Source organism: Rissa tridactyla, chromosome 9 (assembly GCF_028500815.1).
Source record: "Rissa tridactyla isolate bRisTri1 chromosome 9, bRisTri1.patW.cur.20221130, whole genome shotgun sequence".
Lineage (NCBI taxonomy): Eukaryota > Metazoa > Chordata > Aves > Charadriiformes > Laridae > Rissa > Rissa tridactyla.
Window position 1 is genome coordinate 842912 of NC_071474.1, and position 25285 is coordinate 868196.

The 25285-nt window shown below is 63.7% G+C and overlaps 1 protein-coding gene across 3 annotated transcripts in view; it reads left to right on the forward strand.

The window, feature by feature from the left end:
* Positions 1 to 25285, forward strand: part of RASGRF1 (Ras protein specific guanine nucleotide releasing factor 1) — a 41165-nt gene that overhangs the window by 8735 nt on the left and 7145 nt on the right. Inside the window, exons 2-20 of one of the 3 annotated variants that reach the window (XM_054215337.1) lie at positions 4519 to 4625; positions 5568 to 5715; positions 8476 to 8568; positions 9328 to 9581; positions 10637 to 10716; positions 11178 to 11371; positions 11879 to 11988; positions 13220 to 13338; positions 13794 to 13954; positions 14825 to 14888; positions 15889 to 16025; positions 17204 to 17286; positions 17981 to 18229; positions 18630 to 19000; positions 19950 to 20075; positions 20728 to 20898; positions 21112 to 21224; positions 21917 to 22029; positions 22407 to 22467. In XM_054215337.1, the coding sequence (XP_054071312.1) occupies positions 4519 to 4625; positions 5568 to 5715; positions 8476 to 8568; positions 9328 to 9581; positions 10637 to 10716; positions 11178 to 11371; positions 11879 to 11988; positions 13220 to 13338; positions 13794 to 13954; positions 14825 to 14888; positions 15889 to 16025; positions 17204 to 17286; positions 17981 to 18229; positions 18630 to 19000; positions 19950 to 20075; positions 20728 to 20898; positions 21112 to 21224; positions 21917 to 22029; positions 22407 to 22467 (2754 nt within the window). The remainder of the gene's footprint in view (positions 1 to 4518; positions 4626 to 5567; positions 5716 to 8475; positions 8569 to 9327; positions 9582 to 10636; positions 10717 to 11177; positions 11372 to 11878; positions 11989 to 13219; positions 13339 to 13793; positions 13955 to 14824; positions 14889 to 15888; positions 16026 to 17203; positions 17287 to 17980; positions 18230 to 18629; positions 19001 to 19949; positions 20076 to 20727; positions 20899 to 21111; positions 21225 to 21916; positions 22030 to 22406; positions 22468 to 25285) is intronic. The other 2 variants (XM_054215338.1, XM_054215339.1) reach the window with 2 other exon arrangements.

Genomic DNA, 25285 nt, shown 5'->3' on the forward strand with positions numbered 1-25285 from the left:
CAGAAATAGCTCCCGAGCAGCATTTTGCCATTGTACTCTCCTCTCAGTAAAAATAGCTGAGCTGGTGCCGGGGATTTTTGCAGAAAAAGCGACAAAGGGAGCAGAGTTTGGGGAGGGGGCTCAGGGTGGCCGGGGCTGTGGTGGGTTCTGAGCCAGATCCCTCCCCCCGGGGCCACCCTTGAGCAGAGCCCCAGGCACACGCGGCCGGGGCAGCCAGCGGCCAGCGCTGGGCATGGTCTCCTGAGCTGCCGGGGGGCCCTGGGGGAGCAGGGCATTGCCTGGCCCTCTCCTGCCTGCACCCCCTGAGCTGCGGACGTCCGACTCCTCTCACCGCAGTGCTCGGCGTCCCGGTGCGGGACTTTGCCAAACTCCCTGCTGGAGCCGAAGTTCTGCCCCGGCTGCTGGGACTGCGCCGTGTCCTCCCCCAGTGAAGAGCTGGAGCAGCCTGTCGAGCCCTTAAGGTGGGAGAGAGGAGAGGCCCTGGGGGTCCCTGGCACCACAGGCGGTGTCTCACCCAGCCTGGGGGGCTCTGCACCTCGGGGGCGTCAGTAACTGCCCCCCTGGTGCCCAGCGCCTGCCCTGCGCCTCAGCAGGCAGGGTCCGGGCAGAGCTGGGCAGTGGTCGCAGGGCTGCGGCTGGCCCCGCGTGGGCTTCCTGAGTGTCACTTTGTGACCTGAAATGCTCCCGTGTTGCTCTTCCAGGAGAACTGCTGTGTCCGCCTGGCGTTTCCAGGCGTAACCCCCCCGCAGCACTGGGGTCCGGGGGGCGGTGTGTCCCGCAGCACCGGGGGACCGTGCATCCCGCAGCACCGGGGGGCCATACATCCCGCAGCAGGTGCTCAGGAGGCACCATGGAAATGGGGAAGGCTGGAAAATGCCCCGTAATGAGAGACTTTAGGAATTGCATCTGCTTAGTTTGCCAGGAAGCAGAGCGAGAGGTGGTTTGAGTGAGGGGTGTCAGTGCCTCCATGGCTGTGAGTTAACACGGTCTTCAGCCTCATTAACGAGGTCTTCAAACGAGCAAAGGCGAGGGTGGGAAGCAGCAGATGGAAGCTGTGGGTGATTGTGCTCCGCAGTGGGCAGGGGTGGCCCAGCAGCACTAACTGCTCCCGGGGTGCCGGAGGCAGGGGCTGGTCCTGCTGCTCCCTGCCCGGTGCCGGTGGGCGGCCAGTCCTGTCCGTGGGTCTGTCCCGCTGCCGCCGAGCATCACCCCCCCCCGCACGGTGAGTGCCGCTGGAAACGCTACCGGGCTGTCGGGTTTGATGTGTCACTGTGATAACAGAGAAGGATCATAATTTAGGCAGAGATAAAAGGTGGTGGGAGTTTTATTATTCAAATATAAACCAACTTCCTCCTTGCAAGCGCGCTGCGCTTCCTGGGTATTGTATGGGGATAAACTGGAGTGACACGGGAGCTGCGGCGCGTGTGCTCGCAGGAACCGGATTTTAATTGCACGTGGAGCAGCCGTCAGGAGCGAACCCTCCGGGCCGCAGCCCCGCAGCGGCCGCCACAGCTGCCCCCGGGAAGCCTTCGGCCCCACATCCTCCGGCTCCGCTGCTGGCAGCCTCGAAACTGCCATTTGCGAAACCTTCAGGAGCTTCTGGGTTTAAATCAGATGAGCCAGAAGCCGTCTGACAAAACGCTTTTGGTGCTGGTGTGTCGGGAGGTGCCTCGGCGGCCCTGGTGGGCGCAGCAGGGGGAGAAGCAGGGGGGGTGCCTGTCCCACGTCCCTGCCCCGCTCCCTGCCCTTATGTTAAAATCCGACAAGTCCTGAAGCTGTGCGAGGTGCAGCTTTCCCTGAGGGCCCTCAGGGAAAATGATGCCCGGTCCTGCTCGCCCATGGGAGCACACAGGGGCCCTGCACCGTCCCCCGCATCCCCCAGGGACCCGCAGCGCCCGGAAAGGGCAGCCCAGGGCTTGCCATCCCGTCCCCTCCCGCTGGGCAGGGACCGGTTTGGGGGAGCCCCAGAGGCACCTCCTGGTGTTTCTGGTCTCATGGGGACGTGGCTGAGCGCCGGCTGTCGGCATCGGTGGAGCGTGGGGCGGTGAATGCGTGTGCCGTGGTGTTGGGGCGGTTTGTCCCCACGGCACCGGGAGCTCGTGGGGGCACCGAGGCTGCGAAGGGCTTTTCCCAGCCCTGGTGTCCCTGCGGGCAGGACCTCGGGGCTGGGGATCGGGGGCTCGGCAGTGCCCTGGCACGGCTGGTGATATTCCCGAGTCGCTGTTGAAGGGGGAGGATTTCCAGACTTGCCAATCTGACAGGCTCTTTTCAGTGCTGTTTGCAGGGGAACGGGTGTAAGAGGTGAGCGTAAAGCAGAGAGGCGTAACTACCTGCACAGTTTCGGAGACCAGAAATTCCTGGTGAATTTTCTACCAGAGATGTCTTGTTGCCAATAAAAGCCTTTGGGGGTGGGAGGGAGAAGCAAAAGGGATGAGAAGCGAAGGGCTGTGGAGCTGCTGCAGCTCCAGATGTGTCCCGCAGACAGGGACGAGCTGCCGGCCCGGAGCTCTCGCCAGCCTGGCTGCGGCGGAATGGGGAAGGGGCAGGAGACGGACAATGAAGTGTTTTACCACGGAGAAGGCTCTGTAAGGAGAAAACTTGTCCACAGGATCAGCAATAAAAAGTTATTGCACCTAAAGGATCCTGGAGAGAAGTAAAGGAGGCGCATCTTTACAGGGTCGCAGGAACAACCAGTTGCCCCCCCGTTTCTGCAGGAGGTCTCTGGCATGGCCCCAAGGGCAGCGCGGCGTCCCCAGGCCCCCCCCTTCTCCTCCACGGGGCCCCCCCTTCTCCTCCGCAGGACCCCCACAGGCTGAGGGAGCTCAGAGGGCGCTTCTCAGGCTGTCGCCCATCGAGACACGAGCCCTGGGTGGGCAGGGTGCTGGGTGGGGGAGCTGGGTGTCCGTCTGTCCGTCCATCCGTGCTGCCTGCACCCACATCACCCGGGAGCAGCGACCGGCTGCGCCTCGGCTCCCCTGCGTCCCGGTGTCACTGAAAGCCTCCTGCGTCCACCCGCAGGTCCTTCTCCTGAGCGCCCCTGGGCCTGGCTAGGGATGGGAAGGGGGTGAGAATGAAGATGCCCGGGGAGGGAGTAGGACGGGGGAGCTGGAAGGGGCAGGGGTGGGAGATGTAGCCCTGTTTTGGGGAGGCGGCGTGAGCAGCTCCCCGGTGCTCAGCACGGGGGTGGTGATGGTGCTGGACCCCCTGGCTGTACTGGGTGGGTGCCAGCCCTGCCCTGCTGCAGCGCCCCGTTGCCCGTCGTGCCTGCAGCCCGCGCCGGGGCAGGTTGCCGTGTGAGCTCCTGCCTGCCTTGTGGTGCCCGTCAGTGTTTTCGTGGCACGCCGGGGTCGGTGCTCGCAGCCGGGTGCTGCCTGCCGTCCCGGGGAGCCGGGGTGCACGCCAGGGAGCAAGCAGCTGCTGCAGGTTGGGTTTGGGTTGTTTTTTTTTGCCAAGATACCTGCTAATTCAGATCCCTCGTTAAAGCTAACAGAGGGGCAGATAATGCCAGGATGAGCTTTTTCTAGTGGATTTCATTTTATCCCAGTTATTCCGGGCAGTATCCGGCATTGCAGCGTGGTACCTGTTTCCTAGGAGACTGCGGGGAAGCACAGGAGCAGCACAAACCCCAGCCGGTGTGGGCTGCCGCCGCGCACAATTAGCACAAATACTGTAAATGTCAAGGGAGGCTAAATATAGTCCTGCGCCGAGTCCTGTTCCAGCGCTGCCCATCGGAGCCGTGCGAGCACACGGGACCAGGGCTCTGCCCAGCGTCCAGTCCCTGGCAGCAGCGGGGCTTCGTCTTGGTGCCCGAGGGCGCTCGATGCCTGCGCAGGCAGGGGTGCAGGCAGGGATGCCGACAGGGATGCCAGCAGGGGTGCAGGCAGGGATGCCGACAGGGATGCTGACAGGGATGCTAGCAGGGGTGCAGGCAGGGATACAGGCAGGGATGCCAGCAGGGATACAGACAGGGGTGCCGGCAGGGGTGCCGGCAGGGGTGCCAGCAGGGGTGCAGGCAGGGATACAGGCAGGGATGCCAGCAGGGATGCCAGCAGGGATGCCAGCAGGGATACAGGCAGGGATACAGGCAGGGATGCCAGCAGGGATACAGGCAGGGATACAGGCAGGAGTGCCGGCAGCCTGGTGCTGGGCCCGGCTGAACACCCTTGCTCATCTGCCCCTGTCCCCAGGTGAGGGCTGTCCCAGGGCAATGGCCGCAGGCTCAGGCCTGCAGCCTCCTGCTCCTCAGTGGATTTAGGTTTATCCGAATCCCGGTGTTTGCCTGGAGGGGTTTCCCCTCACAGTGTTTCCTGGCCCCGTCCTCGCCCGTGGCACGGCTGCGCTGCCTCGCTGGCAAGGAGCAGCTTTTTCCCGAGCGCTGAGGGCAGCACGGCTCCGCCGGGCTCCTGCTGTTTCAAAACCTGTTTTTTTAAGTGAAGTGACCTGTGGGGGATCATAAAGCGCTTTTCTAATGGCCTTGAGCGAGCAAGCGGTAACCTCACCCTGTGTTTGCTCCCGCAGCATTACTTTACCGTTAATTTCAACCACGAGAACCAGAAGACCCTGGAGCTGAGGACCGAGGATGCCAAGGACTGCGACGAGTGGGTGGCAGCCATAGCGCACGCCAGGTACCGCGCTCCGCCCGCGCAGGCCTGGGGACGGGGGTGTCGGAGGCAAAGCCGTGCCCGGGGGCGGCTGCGGGCAGGGAGATGTTGGGCCAGGCGCTGCCGAGCACAGCACCTTTGGTCCCCAGCCCCATGTCGGGGACCCTCCTGCAGAGCCGGAGGCCGCATTCGGACGTGCCCCCGCTGTCCCCATGCCTGCCTGTCCCCATCCCATCCCCATCAGGCCGCCCCGGCAGGCTGGCACTGCCTGTCCCAGCCTGGTGCCGGAGGGACGCCCGATCCATCGTCAGGTTCAAAGATCATCAGGAAGGGTTTTGCCTGGAGTAGCAATGGGTCAGAGGAGTTTTTCCCAAGCCCGTGTTTCTCCACTGCGGCCCACGCACTCGCTGTGGGAGAGCGGTCGGGAGCTGGCACGGCGTCACCGCGTGTCCGGCGAAGGGGGTGCCAGGCTGGCAGCCGGACGGGGCGCAGATGAGTGTTACATGCAGGAGAGCAGAGAAATATCATCTGCTGCGGCACCTTAATGAGAGCAGATGTTCCTACAAGCTTGTGCCACAAGTGTCCTCCTTCTCGTTAAACTTTTGGGACATGGTAGGTGAGAGACGTTTGGCCTTGGGTGCTGGGGGTTTTTTGTCTCCTACCATTTCCTTAAAATTTGCGATGTCTTCTGTTAGCACCCTCACGGGGAACATGAGTCCCATCCAAGTCGGTCAGTTACAAGTGGCAGCATCCCAAACTGTGAGAGCCGTCTCCCGGTTCCTCACCCTCTGGGTACTCCCAGCTGGAGGGGCAAGGGCAGCGCGTAGGCAAGGGGGAGGGCAGGAGAAAACACCCCCCCCCAGCAAACCGCAGCGTGCAGACACCTAATTTTGGTTGCACGTCCTGGGGGGGCCGTGGTGGCGGGGCCGGGGGAGGAGAGGTGCTCACGGCCGCGTCTGCCTGCAGCTACCGGAACCTGGCGACGGAGCACGAGGCGCTGATGCAGAAGTACCTCCATCTCCTGCAGATTGTGGAAACGGAGAAGACTGTTGCCAAGCAACTCCGCCAGCAGATCGAGGACGGGGAGATCGAGATCGAGCGCCTGAAGGCCGAGGTGAAGCGCCTGGCATCGCCCCGCAGATGCGCTGATGCTCCCCGGGGCGACCCGCGGGCTGGGGGCGGGCGGGCGGGTGGTGTCGCCGCGCTGGCAGGGACGGGGGGATGGCACACAGCAGGTGTATTTCTGCTTGTTTTAACGACATCGGGCTGGCCCCTTCTCTTGCAGAGAGGGGCGAGGGCATCGCCTTCGATGGAGGTTTTTCTTGCGGGAGCCGTGAGCCCTGGCGCGGTGCGTGTGCGGGGCTCGCTGTGGTCCCCAGTGCCGGGATGCTGCAGGGAAGGGTTTGCTCCAGCAGTGAACGCTGGGGAACCGTCCCTTGGGCCCAGGAGTAGGTATTGGGGGACGGATGGAGACTCCTTGTCTTACCATTTCGCCTTCCTTATTTTCATCCTGGGCACCTCGATCAGACTCCCTCTGCGTGCTGTGTGCCCGGTGGTGACATCTGCCAGGTGCTGCAGAGCCAGAGCAGTAACTGAGAAAGCACAGAGGCGTCTGCGGCCTCGGGAGGGGACCTGTGCCAGCTGCGAGCTGCACAACCCGAGTGCATCAGGGAACTCGTGTGCACGGTGCTATAAATGCCAGGGACGCTTCGCTACGAAGGGAGCGTCTCTCCAGCGAGAGCCGCCCATGGAGCCATTGCCCGCAGCTTGTCCCAGGAGCTCCCGCAGCCCTTTGCTGTTGGGCGCGGTGCGGCGCTGGGCTGTGGGCAGGGTGACGTGGGGCGGGTTACGGCAGACAAAGCAACAAAATGCAAAAGTGACTCAGCAGACGGTGCCGGGGGAAGCTGGTGTCTCGAAGGCGCCCGGGAGGACGATGCTGGCAGCCGTGGGGCTGCCCCGTGCCGCCCGGCCCTGGCGTCGCAGGGATGCAGCTGGCCGGGGGTACTCTCGCCGCCAGGGTTTCGCGTGCTGGTGGGTGCTGGTGCCAGTGGGCGTGGGGCACCCCAGAGCCGGTGCTGCCACCAGTACCATCCTCGTGTCCGGCAGGGAGGGTCGGGCAGCGGCCCAGGGTGGAGGCAGCCGGGAGCGGGTCCGGCTGGGCTGCGACGTCCACCCCAAATCAGTCAAAATCACTGCGGAGGAGGCAGCTGGAGAGGCAGCGAGGGCAGCAGTGGGCTGGCACGTCCTTGTGGTGGTCTTTTCCTTAAATTTTGGGGGTTTGAGTTAAAAAGTGCAGGTGAATAGCAATCCCTGCCCATGAGTCGGGGCACGTTGAAGGCTGCCTTTAGTCTTGGGGGACTGGGCGAACCTTTCCCGGGAGTGGTTTCGGCACTGCTGAATTTTTGCTCTCCAACACAAATCAGCCCCAAAACCGCCCCGGCCGCAGCCCGTGGCACCCACTCAGTGCGGGGGTTCTCCTGGGGCTCTCCAGGTCCAGCCTGGAGCCGGGGCAAGCTCCGCTCCGTGGGGAGCACGGCCGGTGTCAGGGGCAGGGGGGTGAGCGGGGGGGCGATGAGCATCCCCAGGAGCTTTCACCGGGGGGTGGGAGGTGTGTTGTGAACCCTGAGGTTAGCGGAGGGCCGAGCCCAGAGGCGTCCGGCAGCGCCGCAGCCCGTCCCGTCCCCTGCGCCCACGTACTTGGGGCTTTTATCTTGTGTTGCATTTTGGGTTTTTTGCTCTTCCACCTGCTTTGAAGCAGAGATCAAATAATCAGCATCTACTTTAATGTGCAGATTTTGCTCACTCCATTTAAAAAAAAGAAACCGAAATAAAACTGTGGCAGCGGCAGACCCGCTCCGTGGGTCCCGGCCGAGACGTGGCTGGAGCCGGCGCAGGGAATGGCCTCGGTGCTCTCAAGCGCGTCAGTGCGGAGGGGATCAGCTGCTGGCGGTGTGACAACGTGCAGCTCCGTTACACTTCAGATTTTGTGCTAGTCGTCTCGTCTGCCTGGGCTGTGACCATGCGTCAGAAGCAGCTCCTGCCCCTGCCCTCCTCTCCCCGTTCCCTTCCCCGTTCCCTTTCCCGTTCCCCCGACACCAGACTCCGCAGGCGCGTGGTGGGCAGTGCAGTTCCTGCTGCTGGCAGCCCCGGCCTCGCTGGGGAGCTGAGTCTGCAACTGAGAAAGATCTCAACACCTTTTCTCTCCAAAACTTTTTGGAAAGTACTCTTGGAAGGTTGTTTTCTTATTTTTCTTATTTTCTATAAAATCAAAATTCAAATCACATTCTTCCCAGTTTTCATTTTCTGTTTTCCTACCCTTTCCTGCAGCTTCCTAAATGGTGGCGGCGGTGGGGGCAGGGACACGGCAACAAGCAGGGGAGTGAGAAAAAGTACAGGCGAGAAACAGTAAAAATTCAAATGCTCGAAGCTAACAAGATTCCGTCCAATTTGTGTTGGAAAGCTGTGACTGGATGGGAGTTTGTCCCTGTCTGCAAGTTTTAGGGCACAAATGACTTGAGATTTTTCTGCCGCTTTCTCTCCAACTCGTTTTTTAACGGCTCGCCCATGAAGGTTCCTTAGGACAGAGGGATGCGCTTGGCATTGGGACCCAGCAAGGTTGCCAGGTCCCGTCTCTGTGGCGTGTTCGGGGGGTGCTGGGGGGCTGGCAGTGCCCTGACGGCTCTGCAGCGTTTCTTCCTCGGCTTCTGCTACCCGTGTCCACGCAGACGGAATCAGCGCAGGGTGTCCCGCTGTCCGTAGTTCAGCTGGAGGCACCCGCCGTTCCCTGGCGCCGTGTGGAAGCGGGTTTGTCCTCGGCTGCCGGGACGTGCCGGGATGTGCCGGGGCGGCCGCTCACCCCCCGCTGTGCCCGCAGATCGCCTCCCTGCTCAAGGACCACGAGCGCATCCAGGCCGGCCAGACCAGCGCGCCCAGCGACGACGACAGCGACATCAAGAAAATCAAGAAGGTGGGTGGTGGCGGCTGAGCGGTGCGGGGACGGCGGCAGCGGGGGACGGCGGCAGCGGGGGGATGGCAGCAGTGGGTCCTGCTCTCACCTGACCCCCAGAAAAGCCTCCACCGGCCCCAGGCACCCGCTGCCCCGTGCAGGGGAGGTGGGGATGAATCCTGCGGGCTTGGGGCAGCAGCCGCGGGCACGGACGGAGCTCTGGGCATGGACAGGGATGTGCTGCGGGCGCTCATTCACGTGAGGAAGGTTGGGAAGCTTTTCTAGGTGTCTTAATACACCTCTGTGTCTGTGGGTGCCCAGAGAGGTGCTGGCTCCAGGGGAGCTGTGGTGCCTGGATCCCCGGGCAGTCGGGGGGTGCTGGGTATGGCTGAGCCCCCGGCGGGCTGGGAGCCCCCGTACCCGCATGCTCCCGCTGGCGGGGAAGGGCCCGGCGGCGTGGCTGTGCCGGGGGAGGTCAGGAGTGACACAGGGTCCTGGCTTCTCTTGCGGGTCTTCCAGGCACATCTGTCAAAGGGAAAAGGGGGCATTGTCTGCAATAAGAAGGTGTATTTAAATGAGTTATTGTTCATTTCCCAGCCGGGAGGATTCAGAGCACCAGTAACGGGCACATCGTGCACACCCCAGCACAGAGCCAGGGAAACCTCACTGCAGGGCCGTGGCTGCTGCACTGTGCTGACCGTAGGGTGACCGTAGGGTGACCGTAGGGTGCCCGCTCGGCTCCTCATCCCGGAGCCTGACGCGGCCGCTGCTCCCCTGCAGGTGCAGAGCTTCCTGCGGGGCTGGCTGTGCCGGAGGAAGTGGAAGACGATCATCCAGGACTACATTAGGTCCCCCCACGCCGACAGCATGCGCAAGAGGAACCAGGTCGTCTTCAGCATGCTGGAGGCGGAGGCCGAGTACGTCCAGCAGCTCCACATCCTCGTCAACAACTTTCTGCGGCCGCTGCGGATGGCGGCCAGCTCCAAGAAGCCTCCCATCACGCACGACGACGTCAGCAGCATATTCCTCAACAGGTGAGTGCCATCCTGGGAGCCCTCTCCGAGGGCAGAGCTCTGCAGCTCCCTGATGGAGCTGGCAGCCTGCGGGCAGGCGCTGGTGTCCGCGGCCCACTGCCCTGCCCCGGGGATGGGTGTTGGGGTGCTCGGTGCTGGGGTCTCCCCAGGAGCCTGCAGCCTGGCCCCCAAAGCCACGGGTGGAAGCTCACCGTCCCCATGGGACGCCTGCGCAAGTGGCTTGCTGAGTGCTTGGCACTGACACGAGGAGGTGGCGTGGGGGCTGAAGGGAGCCCATCTGTATGAGGTCCTGGCTCTGGCGGTGGGGAGGACGCTGTCCTTTGGTGTCAACAGCAGCCCGTGGGTAGCGATGGATGAGCGTCGCGGGGAGGATGCGGCTCTCGGGGGAGGTGATGTGGAGGGGGAAGGCATAGCCCCTCCTGCAGCTGCGACACAGGGTCACAGCCGCTGCAAAGTGAGCCAAGAGTGGCCGTGCCCGAGCGCTGGCGGGGACGGGGGGTGGCACTCACTGACCCCGGCCAGGCCGCGGTGGTGCCAAGTGTGTCAGCGGTACGTGCCAGGTTTAATGGCAGCTGCAACGGCTCCATCCCGCGGATGGTGCTGACACCAGAGGTGTCTCACCAGCCAGCCCTGGGGGTGCCAGCCCTGGGGGTGCCAGCCCTGGGGTGCCGGCCACCCGTCCCTTGCGGTCCCAGGTCAAGTGGCAGGTGCTGGGGAGCCGATGGCACTTTCGCCCTGGCCAGTGGCACTCTGCGGGGCCGGGCTGGGACAGGGGGTGGCTCATTCCCCCGTGGGAAGGGGGGTCTGGACTCCCCTGCGTTTCAGGGTCAACTTCTGATGGGAGCTTCAGGCTGCTCAGTTCCTCCCTCTCCTCCGTCCTCGTCCAGCGTTCCCTGCGCGCCTCCGGGGACCCTCTCTGCACCCCACCTCCTGCAGCCACATCCCCAGCCAGCCCGAGGGCTCCCCGGTTCCCCCTCTGGGCTGGTGATTTCGTCTAATTACTCATTATTTGCCACTTGCTCATCTGTCTCTTCACCCCTTGGTGTATCTTTCAGCGAAACGATCATGTTTTTGCACCAGATCTTTTACCAAGGCCTGAAGGCGAGGATATCCAGCTGGCCCACGCTGGTGCTGGGTGAGTGCCTCTTGCCTCCTCGCCGCATTTCCTTCCTGCTCGCTGCAGGAGCCCAGCCCACCCTCTTCCTCCTAATGCAACTCCCCAGCGTTTCGCTAACCGGGGGCTGCGGGGAAATGCATTGCACAGCACGGCGGTGCTTCTCCATGTCAGTCGCGGCGGCGAGGACCAGAGCAAAAAACCCCGGAGAACCCCAGTTCCTGCGTTCCCGGTTCTGCCGGGCAGTGGGACGGGTGGCCCGGGCCGCGCACTGGAGAGACGGTGCTGAAGGGCATCGCTGTGCCTGACGAGACCCTCAGCTGGCACCACGGGGTGGCTTTAGAACCCCCACCGGGCAGCCCTGGGGCTTGCACGAGAGCAGGAGCCCTGGGGGTGCCCCAGTGGGATGCGGGGGTGAGGAGGGTCGGGAGCCGGGGGGCTGGACCAGCACGCCCACCTCCCCGCCACCTCTCTGCTCGCAGCCGACTTGTTCGACATCCTGCTGCCCATGCTGAACATCTACCAGGAGTTCGTGAGGAACCACCAGTACAGCCTGCAGATCCTGGCGCACTGCAAGCAGAACCGGGACTTCGACAAGCTGCTGAAGCACTACGAGGCCAAGCCCGACTGTGAGGAGAGGACCCTGGAGACCTTCCTGACCTACCCCATGTTCCAGGTGACCGCTGGCACCGGGATCGGCCCCGGAGATGCCACCACAGTGCTGGCAGCGAGGGGTGTGCTGGGCAAACCCCAGCCCCGCAGGAGGCATCGGGTGGTGGGGAGGCAAAGCCTGGGTGACGATGGGCTGGGGCTGGGCCCCACATGGTCCCACGCTGCTCCTGGGACCTGCTTAGGCCATTGCTGGGCTCGTCGGTGAGGACTCTCTGTGTGAAGCTGCCGGCTTCCCGGTTACCCTGTGCTGCTGGGACAGGGACGGGCCACGGCAGAGCCCTGGGAAAACCCCACGCTGTTCCCCCTCTTCATTAAGTTTTAGCACGAAGAGCTTCGAAGCTTTCATAACCTCCCAGATCAGAGGGTCTGAGGCGCGGTGTCCCCAGCCACGGTGTCCCCGGGAGCAGCGCAGGGTGGGCACCACAGCCTCTGTGCCCCCTCCATCCCGCCCGCCCCCCCCGCCCCGCGCTGCCCCGCGGCTGATGCCCCGCTCCGGTCTGTTGTGCCGCAGATCCCCAGGTACATCCTGACGCTGCACGAGCTGCTGGCTCACACTCCCCACGAGCACGTGGAAAGGAACAGCCTGGATTACGCCAAATCCAAGCTGGAAGAGCTCTCCAGGTCAGACCCACCCCTGCCCGTCCCGGTGGCCGGGGCTGCGGGACCGGGGGCAGCGCTGGCACCCGGGCGGTGGGGGCTGGTGGAGGGGCTCTTGGCCGGGCTGCCGGCGTGGTGTCGGTGTGCTGCGCTTCGGGCGGGCAGGGAGCGGGGCTGGGGCGGGCAGACCCCGACCCACAGGGAGCGGAGAGGGCGCAGCGCGGACGGGACCGGGCTGGCCGGGGTGAAGCCGGTGGAGGTGGTGCCGGAGGGGCTGTGCTGTCCTGCTGGGGTGGGACGCAGGAGAAGCTCAGTCCTCGGTTCGCCGTTGGCCATCCCTGACAAGGATGAAGCCCCCCCGAGCCGCCGGCACAGGGGGATCTGCCGGCTCGTGCTGTGGGTGCCATGGGGGGGAGCTCGTCCGGGTGCCCCTGGCTGCCCATACACCCCCCCGCAACTGCTCGGGCGCAGGCAGTGGGCAAAGCTGCTTTAGCCGGGACCCCCCTCCCACTGCCCTCGTCCTCTGCCTTTCGAAGGCTGAAACGTCCCAGTGCCATCTCCTGCCCTCCTGTGCCAATCCCCCCCGGCGGGAGGGGAGCCCGGCTGCTTCTGGCCAGGGGCTGCGTTTTCCAGGGCTCCTTAATGATGAAATCCGAGTTTTGGAGGGCTGGGACAGCTCTGAAGGTCTGGCTCCATCCTCCTCTCTCTGGGACGGCTGGTGCTGGTGGGGCGGCCCCATGGGAAGGGGCCAAGTGCCTCCGAGGTCTCCGCAATGAGCAGCCGGGAATCAGCCGCGATTCCCTATTTCTGACCCTCTCCTTCCACAGACCGAAGTGTTCTGTGTGTCCCGTGACAGCATTTTGCGATGGTGTCAAACCCATCAGCGCTCCTTGGTCCCGAGGCCACCCATAAAAAGAGTTTTCATTGTTTGTCCTGCTCTTCAAGGAGCGGGGACGTTGGAGGGGGCTGGCGATGGGGGGCGTTCTGTCTGCCCTAAGTCTGAATTTTGTGATTTCTGAGCAAGGAGGACACATATTTCAATAATTTAGAAATCTGGAGGTGTGGTGCACGCTGATGTGTCGGTTACCTCCTGAGCGCCCGGGTCTGTACAGATCCTGGGGATGGCTGTAGTTCTCTTGGCATTCCTTCCGCTCGCGTCTCACCTCCTGCAGCTCCTCCCGCGTGGCCAGGGGCATCTGCTGGGAGAAGTGCAAATCTCAGACGAGCTCCAGTTTCCCTCTTCTCCCTCCTCCAGGATAATGCACGATGAAGTGAGTGAGACCGAGAATATTCGGAAAAACCTGGCGATAGAGAGGATGATAATCGAAGGGTGTGAAATCCTGCTGGACACCAGCCAGACTTTTGTGAGACAAGGTACCATGTCCCTCCCGCCGCGGGTTACGCCCAGCCCTGCAGCCCCCGGCCCCGCAGCCGCGGCGAGCCGTGACGTTTGACAATAGAACCCGTTTCTGGGTTTTCTCTGCTCCAAAGCGCTGCACCTGCAGACAGTCCCGGCGCTGCCTTTCGCTGCCGCACGGAGCAGAATGTGCTTTTAGCCGTTGTTGATTTCCTGCTGCCAGGGAAGCAGCGGGACGCGTCCTCACCTCCTGGGCACGTTGGGTCCCGGCGGGGCACCCGTGTGCTGTGGGTGCAAGGGTGGGCTGGGGGCCGTGGCCAGCGCCCGCCTGCTGTCTGGGCTCACGGGGCCAGTCCCGGTCCCAGCCCTGCCACGCTTGGGGACACGCTCGCCACTGCCCCGCTCCCGGGGACCGTGCCCTGCAAAGCTGCCCCCGACGCTGGTGCCAGGGACGGGTCTCTCCCCTCCGTAGGGTCCCTCATCCAGGTGCCCATGTCGGAGAAAGGGAAGATCACGCGGGGGCGGCTGGGCTCCCTCTCGCTGAGGAAGGAGGGCGAGCGGCAGTGCTTCCTCTTCTCCAAGCACCTCATCATCTGCACCCGGGGCTCTGGAGGGAAGCTGCATCTCACCAAGGTGCGGAGGGCAGGGGGGGCTCGGCAGCCCCCGGCAAAGGGTCTGGCGGCTGCTGGGCTTGGAGCTGGTGCCGCTTCCCGGGGTGCGAGAGCACGGGGTCCTGCACGGGGAGGGGCAGAGGCTGGCACCGCGGCAGCCCGAGCTGGCTGGGCTCTCTGGGTGACACCGGGGGTCCAGGGACCACCTCGCCCTCCCCTGGCAGCAGCCTCCCGGGGGGGCCGGGCTGGGAGCAGGCGGTCGGTGGGATTTATTCCGTGTGGTCCAGACACCTTGTCAGTGATGTGCAGAGCTCTGAGTCACGGGCAAAGAGGAGAAATTGCACGTTCTCGATAAAAGGAGTTATCCTGATTTGCGGCAGAAACCTTGACAATCCATTCAGTGAGAAACTTAAATTATAGCCTAGGTTTGTACATAACGCTCGCAGTCTCCTCCTGGCCGCTCCCAAGGCTCACGCTTTTGTTGGTGGAAGTTTGGCAGTTAATTGAGCAAGAATCTTACAGAAATTGTTCATTACTGGCATTAAATTATCAGTTTGAAAAATTACAGTCCACGGCAAAGAGTTGATAATTACAACAACAGACTTTTGGAAAATTTAATTTAAAGCTCATATTAAATAATTTATAAACAGATTAGTTGACGGGTTATACAAGGAGAACCGCGACGTCCCAGCAGTCGGTAACTGCTTTTTTCCCAGTGAAAGCAGACGCTGCGCTGGCCGCGGGCCGCACGCAGCCGTGCCGAACCCCTCGCCTGCATCGCCCCGTCCCCGACCCCGGGGCGGTGGGCTGCGATGTGGGGCGGGGGACCGGGGCAGCCCCCAGCCTCCCAGAGGGGGGTCCTGCCGCTGAGCCCCGACTCCCGCCCCTGCAGAACGGCGTGATCTCCCTCATCGACTGCACGCTGGTGGAGGAGCAGGAGAGCACCGACGAGGACGGTAGGTGCCCCATGGCGGCAGAGTCCCCTCGGGGCACGGCCAGGGCCCTGCTCAGCCCCTGGCCGCGGGTGCGGGGTTGGGGGTGTCTCGTGCATCTCCTGGCAGCTGCAGCATACACGGGGGCATCTCAGAAAGCGAAGTTGCGGCTGCTCCAGGAGCCCCTGCGCTGAGGTTACCGCACGGCAGCCCAGCTCCCGCTGGGGGGTTCCAGGGCTGGCAGCGCGGTCCCCCCATTGCGGGGAGGGCAGAGCCGCGGCCAGGGCTCCAGGGAGGGGCCGGGGGTGCGGGTCCCGCTGGCGGCTGCGCTTAACGCCAGACCCTTGGCAGGAGGTTGCTGCCAACCCCTGGCGATGCCCCCCCCCGGCTGGAGGCAGCTCCCGTGTGTCATGGCTGGGGACCGATGGCAGCACGGCCAGCGCTGCCCGCGTCCCCTGTCACAGATGCGGAGTCCTCCTGACATTCCCGCCGTCCCTCCGTGCGGCGTAAAAACAAGCACAGCAAAGTTGGAGCAAATTCAGATGCTGAGTAGATTGGAGAAAGTCATGATCTACTGGCTGGATTTAATGAAGTAAATTATTTAGTGCGAACCAAGCAGATGCGTGTTGATGCCAGCCTGAGCTTCCTGCGGCAGGCAGCGTCGGTCACGGCTGGGCGCTAGCAACGGGAAAAAGGCGAAGATGCTGGGTGTCCTCGGCCATGCCTGCTTAACTGCAGACTTGTGAAAAACCACGGGCTCCTTTCTCTTGTGCTCCTGAGGAGTTTCCAGCCCATGCAGGGCAGCCGGGCTCTCCCCCGGCACGTGGCCGTGCCACCCTCCTGCTGTGCAGGCTTTACTTTGCAAACCCAGAGCCTTTGCCGAGCAAACCTGGCCCGTCCTCGCCGCAGACAACCCGCAAAATGCAACAAGCTCCTTAAAACCTTGAAAAAACCTCTGCCAGGGGAGAAGGGGTGGGGAGATCTTCTCACAGTCACTGTGTGTGGGTTTTTTTCTATTCCAAAGCAAAAGCATCGGGGCAAGACATCGACCATCTTGACTTCAAAATCGTGGTGGAGCCAAAAGATTCCTCGTCCTTTACGGTTATCCTCGTGGCCTCGTCCCGGCAGGAGAAGGCTGCGTGGACCAGCGACATCAGCCAGGTAGGACAGACCCGGCAGGGAGGAGATGTTGGGGCGCAGAGTCCCGGGGCCGAGCGGCCCCCGCGGGATTCCCCCAGGCAGGCTGCGGCGATGGCTTTGGGCACCCGGAATGAACATTTGGCGTTTGCTGTGCGGCTGCGGCTCTGCTGCCTGCCCGTGGGCTGGGCCTGCGGTGCCCCGCTTGGTCTGGCACCATCGGGGTGCTCGGGACCTGCCGCGGGCTGAGGTCGGACTGCGTGGGGCTGGTACGAACAGCACGGGAGGACCACCAGCCCTGGGCACCCGGGGAGAGCGGGTCCACGCGGAGGGTGTCTGGGAGCTGGGGCGCACCGAGAGCCCGGCCATCGCCAAAAGCTTTTCTTGGAGAGGAAGAGGTGGGGTGGGAAGGTGACACGGGCGCAGCGGGGTTGTCCCGTCAGTGCTCTCCCTGCCCATGGAGATGTGTGGTTTGGATATCCCCTCTGGCTCACGCCCGTGCTAGCAAATTGCACCTGCTCTTTGTTTGCTTTATGCAAATGGAGTTGAAGGTCTCTGTCCCCAGGTGGGAGGAGGAGAGAAAGTTATCGGTTAAACAGGGTTTGCCTCCTGGCCACCTCTGGGTACCATGTCCTTGTGTCCCCTTGCCAGAGATGGGGGTTGCTGGCCGCAGTCAGCCAGCGGCACCCGCTCCCGCTGCCCGCCGGGGCCAGCCCTGCCCGTGCGGGGGTCTGCAGCCCCGCTCCTGCCCAGCAAAGCCGGGAAGGGACCGGTGCCGCTCTGCTGCTCGCTGCAACCCTCCAGCAGCGCGGGCAGGGGGGGGAGTTTAATTATGGCGGTACAGGGTGAGGGGGGTTTCTGGCAGTTCTGGCAATGCCTTTGTGTCTGCCAGCGCACCCTGAGCCCACGCCGGGCCCGTAGCGGGAGAGCTGGGAGCAGCTCTGGGTGAGGCTTCCCCCGCACAGGGATGCAGGACCGTGGTCGCGAAGCTCCTGTTTTCAGGCAGAAGCTCTTGCCCTTCCCCGCTGCGCGCTCCCGGCCGCGGTCTCCCATCACGCGTGGTGGATGCAGCCGGCAAGGGCTGTGTCTTGCCTGGCCGAGGCCGAGCTCAGGCTCTCTTACGGTGCGTCCGAGCTGGGTGGGCAGCAGGGCTGCCCTCGCCGCCGCCACCTTCTCCCGTCTGCCCCCCGGGTCTCTTCCAGTGCGTGGACAACATCCGCTGCAACGGCCTCATGATGAACGCCTTCGAGGAGAACTCCAAGGTCACCGTCCCCCAGATGATCAAGTGAGTGCTGCCGCAGCCGGGTGCTGCGGAGGGCGCGGGGCTCTGCCCGGCCCCACGGCACAGCTCCCGCCGGTGCCAAACCCTGCCCAAAGCCCCGGCAGCCCGGCGGGGAACTGCTCTGTTCCCGAATAGTGATTAGGAGCAGTAATTAGCTGGGAGAGGGTGTCTGGGACTGTGCTGGGAGATGTGGGAAGGTCAAAGGGGAGAGCTCAGAAAAAAAATAGTAAAAGGGGGGTGTGAAAGCCCCGGAGAGAGGGGTGCAGGGGGCTGCGGGGTCTGCGGGTGCTGGGGCTGCCCCAGCCCGAGGAGGGACACGTGGGGGACACGCACAGCCGGTGGGATGGGGCAGCACAGGGGTGTCCCCACCACATCAGCCGCCCGCACCGCTGTGGGAAGGGTCTTGGTTGACGGGTGTCCCTCAGGGACAGTCGTTCCCTGTGTTTTGCGCAAACCTCTGCCTGTTGAGCGCTGTGCAATGGTTCCGCCCAGGCTGGGGTGCGGATTCCTAGCTTTCCCCTGGAGGTGTTCCTGCCTGCCTTTGACGTGGGGACGCCCCGTTCCAACGAGGCTCCTTCGCTGCCGAGGACCCGAACTGCTTTCCGTGGTCCCCGCACGTCTCAGGGGAAGCCGCTCGCGTGAAGCGGCTCTTGGTTTCGTTCCAGGCTGGAACCACAGATATCTTGTTTCTCTGCAGGTCTGATGCCAGCTTGTATTGTGATGATGTTGACATTAGGTTCAGTAAAACGATGAATTCCTGCAAGGTCCTGCAGATCCGCTATGCAAGCGTGGAACGGCTCCTGGAGAGGCTGACGGACCTGCGGTTCCTGAGCATTGACTTTCTGAACACGTTCCTGCACTCGTACCGCGTCTTCACCACCGCCCTGGTCGTCCTCGACAAGCTCATCACCATCTACAAGAAGCCGATCAGTGCCATCCCCGCACGGTGAGGCTGCACGCAGCATCGCTGCAGTGCCGGTGCCCGTGACCTGTCCTGCCCCTCAGGGACCGCAGGGTTCACGGGGGGGTCTGCGGCATCCCTCCTCCGTCCCCTCTTCCTCCCGAGTCACTCCTCTGCTCCCCAGAGCTGCCCGGCCCCGGTGCCGCCCCAGGGCCATTCCACCTGGTCCCCGTGAGTTGTGACACCCGCGAATCGGAGCAGCAGATAAACCGGAGCGCTGCGGGTGTCCCTGCTGCTGGGAGGGCCAAGCGGTGGGAGCGGGGCGGTGGGGGCTCTCGCTGGGGCGCCCCGGAGACCCGGCACTGCTGGAGCTGCCGCCGGGGATCTCCAGGAGCTCTCAGGCAGAGCAGGGTCAAGTTCAGGCTTTCCCTGTCTCTCCGCCAAGGTCCCTGGAGCTGCTGTTTGCAAACAGCCAGAACAACAAGCTGCTGTACGGCGAGCCCCCCAAGTCCCCCAGGGCCAACCGCAAGTTCTCCTCGCCTCCCCCCCTCTCCATCACCAAGTCCTCGTCCCCCAGCCGGCGGAGGAAGCTCTCCCTCAACATCCCCATCATCACGGGAGGGAAGGCGCTGGACCTGGCTGCTCTGAGCTGCTCCTCCAACGGCTATGCAAGCATGTACTCCTCCATGGCTCCCTTCAGTAAGACCACCCTGGACATAAACAAACTGTACGTGTCCAGTAACTACCCCAATAAAATCCCTGACGAAGGAGAAGCAGCCGCAGAAAAGCAGGAGGAGCCGCTGCCGAGCAAGCAAAGTAAGTCGCTGTGGGTTTGCAGCCGGGTGGGCAGGGAGGGGGCCGGGTTTGGTGGGTGCTCTGCAGGGGGGTGCAGGGACGGGGAGGGGGATTGCGCACACCGTGCCTGCGGGCTTTGCAGCAGCCCGGCCCCGGGCTGGGGCAGGGACCCGGCTGCGTGCTGGCGAGGGGTGGGCGCGGGGAGCCCCTGCCCCATGAACACGCACACAGCGACCCCCAAGTGCTGGGGAGACCAGTGGCGGTGGTGGCGGTGGCGGTGCTGCTGGCGATGCAGTGGCTGCTGTGGTGTGGCCTCCAGGAGGCTCAGCAATGGGGTACTGGGGGAAGAGAGCCGAAGCCGGGCGAGTGAGGCACCGCAAAGGCCACAGGTCATTGTCCCCTTGAGCATCCCTCTGTCGCTGCGGGTGGCCTGAGCCCCTTGTGCGCCCTGGTGCCGAGCAGGGGCTCGGAGGGGCGAAGCCGGTCTGTGGGCTGCGGGCGAGGGCAGAGCACAGCCCAGCCGGAGGTGGTGGGACAGGCTGCCCCAGCCCACCCCACAGCCCTTCGCTGCGTGATTCCCCATCCCCTGCCCCCTGCGAGGGAGGTGCCGCATCCCACCCCACCACGGTGCACAGGGTGCAGGGGCTGGAGCTCACCCGCGGTCGGTCGCTGTTGCCAGCCCCGGGCAGAGCCTCCGAGCTGGCCGTACGTGTCCCACGCACAGCACGGAGAGCTCCTGCTCCCGTGGATTCTGTGCTGCCTGAAAGCTGAGTAAGGTGTAATAACAAAAAAAAAAAAAAAACCACACCAAAAAACCCCAGAGGAATCGCAGGGCTCTGTACCTCTCTTGTTGGTTGCTGTGTGCCCAGCTGGAATGGTTCAGACTTTAGGAAAATCTGGAAGAGCTAAAATATGGCTGCAACCTGCACGTGTCCCGTGGTGATGGTAACGGGGTTCCCTGTTCCTCCAGGCTCAGAGGTATCGGTCAGGGAAGAGTCAGACACAGATCCCAACCAGAGCGATGAAGCAGAAGCTGAAACTTCCCCAACAAAATCTCCGACAACTCCAAAGTCCATCAAATGCAAAAATTCATCAGGTAACAAGTGAGCCGATACCTGTCCCCCTGGGGGTTACGCAGGGCTGGCTGCTGCCCCGGGACCTGGCCGTGCAGAGCCGCTCAGGGTGCGGGCGTGAAGCTAAAGCAGGTGTGAGAAGGAGCAGGAGTTCACCCCTTATTTTCCTGCAAGGGGAGAGGGAAATGCCGGGCTCTCTGGCCCGTATCGCAGAGCAGGTCTGCGCGTCTTACCGGCTCTTCTCACTCCTTTCCTCCCCTCCCGGGGCTGATGTGGTGCTTTAGGAGTGAGTTACGCTGCTGGAGACGTGAGCCTGGACTGGCATCAAGCACTGATTTATCTGCTCGAGTCTCCCCCGTAGCTGTCGTCCCGCTCTCTGTAGCAGGTTGAATTCCTGCTAAAGCTGTGCTGGATAAATTCTTGCACATGGTGGCATCCAAAGCTGCCCATCTCCTTTGCCCCAGCGCCGGCGGGGTGGAATCCAGCTCTCCGTGGGGAGCAGCCCCACATTGGCCATCTGCGCCCACCTCCTCCATGAGCCCCGTTCCCATCCTGCCCCGGCCCGGGGAGAGCGGCCTGTGCGCCGGGGGGCTGGCGAGGGGTGTCCGGGGCTGGGGGAGGGGACCCGGCTGCGGCGGTGGCCTGGAGTGGTGTTGGCTTTCTTCTGCCCCACAGATTTCTCGTTGTTTTCTTACAACAACGGCGTGGTCATGACGTCCTGCCGGGAGCTCGACAGCACCCGCAGCGCCCTGTCTGCTGCCTCCGCCTTCGCCATCGCCACGGCAGGAGCCAACGAGGGGACCCCCACCAAGGAGAAGTACCGCAGGATGTCCCTCGCCAGCGCAGGTACCCTGCCCCGGGCCGCCGAGAGCGCGGGGATGCGTTTTTGGGGTGCCCTTTCTGCTGTACTGGGCTGGGTTGCCCTCGGCTGGGGGCAGCCCCCGCCAAGAGGCAGCTTAGGGATGCTTGGGAAGATGGGGCTGCTCCTTCCAGCAGTCCTGAAAATACCTGCAAGCGATTCCCAGCGGAGCTGTAGCTGCGCTAATGGATCACTGGCAGTTTCAGGCTTCCCGACGGACCAGCGGAATGGAGACAAGGAGTTTGTGATCCGGAGAGCGGCCACCAACCGGGTCCTCAACGTGCTGCGGCACTGGGTCTCCAAACACTCGCAGGTGGGTGTTGGGGGCCGGGGGGGGGTCGGTGCCGCAGGAGCCCTCCCTCCCCGCCAGCGCGAACTGGGCTGCGTGCCGGGTGGCTCAGCCAGGCTCCAGCTGGAAAGGCAATTTGGCACTTCTTTTTTAATTAAGCAAATGAGTGGACATGGGGAGGAGATGAAGAGTGTGAAGCGGGGGAGCTGGGAGCCCCTGGCGCACGGGGCGGGGGGGGCAGGCGTGGATTGCGGTGTTGGCGTATTCGGTGTGTGAAGGAAGGGAGCCGGGGGCCGCAGTCATCCCCCAGCCGGGGTCGGTGGGAATGCAGTACCTGGGTTTGTCTCCTCGGAGGGGGCTTGAGGCTGGGGGCCGGGTCAGGAGACCGCGTGGCTTTCCCTGCTGCCACTTTCCCTCTGCCGCCGGTTGCCGGGAGCACTGGGAGTGGTGCCATACTGGTTGGCACTGGGAAACCCCTGCGCCTCTCCCGGGCCGGGTGATGCCAGTTCAATGGTACAGAATGAGCCCGGTGACTTCCCAGCCAGTTCCCGTTTGCTGGGCGCTGCAGGCTGGGATTTCGTGGGCCAGAGGCAGCTGAATTCACCGCAGGGCCATCGGTCCGGGCCGGGTTCAAACGGGCAGGGAGCGGAGCTGCTGGGAACCGGAGTTACTCGCGTTACAGCACATTAACACCCTGACTGTGCCGGCTTTGGCAGGACTTCGAAAGCAACGAAGAGCTGAAGTTCAGGGTGATCGGCTTTCTGGAGGAGGTTATCCACGATCCCGAGCTCCTGACCCAGGAGAGGAAAGCAGCCGCCAACATCATCAGGTGCGGAGCCGCGGGTGGGAGGCTGCTTTCCCTGCACCCTGGGCCGGGCTCCCGGCGCTGCTTCCCGCTGCCCTGCAGGATGGATGCGGTGCAGGGTGTCCAGCAGGGGCTGCGCCCGCCGGCGGGGCCTGGGGCACATCGGGACCTGGTCGGGGGCCATGGGCGAGGTGCGACCCCCACCCTCGTCCCCACGTGCGGGGCCAGATGTGGCCTCGGTTAAGGGCTTTTTTCTCTTTAAAGCAGGAGATGGGACAGAAGTGTCCTCACGCACGCCGAGTGTTTAATCCGAAAACCCACGGAGTCGTGCTGCAGCCCGACCGCAGGGTGCAGCGCTGCTGCTCTCCCAGCTAAAGTAATGCTGTCTTTTCGTGCCGTAGGACCTTGACGCAGGAGGATCCCGGAGACAATCAGATAACCCTGGAGGAGGTCGTACAGATGGTAAATACCCTTTCCCTTCGCCCCTCTGCCTGGTAGCTCGGCGTGGCGGTGGGGGAACAGTTAAAGATTCCCACGCTCCGGTGCAACCGGCTCAGCGGAGAGCAGTTCTCCGAGCCCGCTGTCGGGGCCACAAAGCAGGGGAAGGTTTTCCCGTGACGGGGCCGGCTGTGAGCACAGCTGGATCTGTTACGGGCAGAGGCAGCGCTAACCCAGCCCCGCTGGCTGCTTCGCCCTCCTGCACCGTGGCAGGATGGCCCGAGCGGGCATGGAGATGCCTCTGCCAGCGCCTGCCCAAGAGACACAGGAAAACCCCGGGCGTTCCCACCGTGTCCTCTGTGTCCCCAACCCTGCGCCAGTGCCACCACGTGCTGGTTCCGGGTGCCGGGCGCTGGCCCAGCTGGTGTCAGCGTGGCTCCCCTGGGAACCCGCGTTGGATTTAAAACCGTCAGGGTGGCTGCAGTGCGTTTGCCACCTTCCTGCGTTTAAAAAACCACAAAGTCTGCTCCCAGAAAGAACCGGGAGCCACTTTAAATTGGCCGGGTGCACCTGAAACAACAGCGGCTCTGTCCCCTGCTCTGCTGGCCGGCTTTGGAGGGGCTGGGGCCTCTTGGCGTTTTTTAAGCTTGTGTCCGTAACCAAGGGTGCTGCCAGCTTCCCCTGAAGAAGACAAACGAAACCGGAGGGTTTTGCTCTGCCCCTCGATCGGAGCAGCAGCGGCCTGCGGTCAGAGGGACACGGGGAGCCCTGGCTTATGGGGTGATGGGGGTTGTGGGTTTCCCAGCCCCCTCCTCGTCAGCTGGGGGTATGCGTTGTGCTGACCCCTAGGCGGGGGTGTCCTCCAGGGTGCTCCATGCCCTCCCGCTCGGCACCGGTGCCGCTGAGTGCCACCCGTGCCACTTGCCCACCCAGGGTTTGCTGTCAGCAGCACCCCGTGCTCTGGCAGGGTGGCCCCAGTGTGCACCCCCCCAAACCCCTGCAGCCTGCACCCCCCAGTGTGCACCCACCGCCCAGTTTGCACACACCCCCCCCCGGCAGCCTGCACCCCACAGTGTGCGACCCCCCCCCCCCCCCCCCCGTAGCCTCTCCGTGGGCCCTTGAGGAAGCCCAGCTGGTGTTTGCTCCACAAGAGCCGCTTTCGCAACCCCCTTCCCACAGCCAGGAGGGATTTTGCAACAGGCTGATAAGTAGTTCTGGCCCGGGGGGGCGGTTTCCTGGGGCCGGCTCACCCTGGGGGGGCTGGAGCCGCTCTGCTTCACCAAACTCCTGCTTTGCAGAAGGTGCTGGAGGGAGGCGATGCCTCTTCCCGGGGCGAAGCAGCACCCCAGAGCAGGGGGCTCAGCCATCCCACGGCATCGCCTGCACGTCCTGCACCCCCAGGCACCCCGCAGTGCTGGCCCCTTGCACCTCTGTCCCCGAGCACCGCTGGCTCTGGCCAGGGGACACCGCAATGGCAGCTCCTGTTGCAGTGCGGCATCCCTGAGGAGAACGGGGACAGGGCCATGCCATCCTGCAGGAAAGCTGGGGAGGGACTCTGGAGCAGGGAGGGGAGCCATGGGACAAGGGGGAACGGGTTTAAACTGGAAGAGAGGAGACTGAGATGGGATATTCGGAAGAAATTCTTGGCCGTGGGGGCGGTGAGCCCCTGGCCCAGGTTGCCCAGAGGAGCTGTGGCTGCCCCATCCCTGGAGGGGTTCAAGGCCAGGTTGGACGGGGCTTGGAGCAACCTGGGCTGGTGGGAGGTGTCTTCCCACCCTATGGTCCCTTCCCACCCAAACCATTCTATGATTTGCTGTTTGCTTCCAGGCGGTGCTGGGGGGGCAGCGAGGAGGGTCCAGGCTGCCTGTGTCAGTAACTGGCCGGACTGGAGGCAGCGCAGGGCACCTGCACCCACCCTGTTCCCACCGCCCTGTGCACTCTGTGCTTCGCCCTCGGCCCTTGCAGCTCAGTCCCCGGAGCCGCCTGCGGTTCCCAGTCGCGCTGTTCCATCCCGGCATGATGCCAGCATGGCCTCTCTTTCCCGCGCGCCCCCCATGCTGGGAGCTGCTCCATCCCCTCTCCCGGGACCCGGACAGGAGGGATGCTGCCGCTCCTTTCCAGGAGCAGGGATGCTGTGGCAGGATTTTAGACCGTTCCCTGCTGGGAAAACCCTGAGTTCGGGCTGTGTTTGGGCTGAACAGCGAAGTCCGTGCACACTCCGTGCAGGTCTGGGGCCGAGGCTCTCGCCATCAGCCCTGCTGGCTTCAAGCACGGGGCACCCCGAGTCCCCCACTGCAAACGCCACTCGGCCAGAGCCAGGCAGCAGGGATGGGGACTGTCCCCATTCTCCTGCTTTTCTGGGCATCCCTTGGAAGAGCCGTCCCGACAGCAGCAGGGCCAGGAGCTGCCAGCCCCGGGGGCGCTGGCGGAGCAGTGCCGCGGCCGGGCAGGGGCAGCCGGGCACGGGGCAGTGGCTCAGCAGCACGGCTCCGGCTGGGGTCCCCTGGTGCTTTATTAATTAAACACACGTAGAGCAAAAAGGCAGCGGTTGCAGAAGCCGACGTGGGGGGATCCGTTCCGTAGCTGACACCTAATTACTTAAATAGAGGAGACTAGTTAATTTTGTGTCTGTACGTCTGCTGGGATGATAACGTAATTAAAACCATGGGGTTTGCAGGGCTGTGTGAGGCTGGCACTTCTCAGCACTGGCGGGATGCGGGATGCGGTGCCTCTGGACCGTTGGACCAGCGCGGCACCGCACACGCCAGCTCTGATGGGGAAAAGCCTTTGGCTTGGGAGTCCGGCTTTGGCTTTGATTTTGTGTGCAGGAAATGTGGAAGCT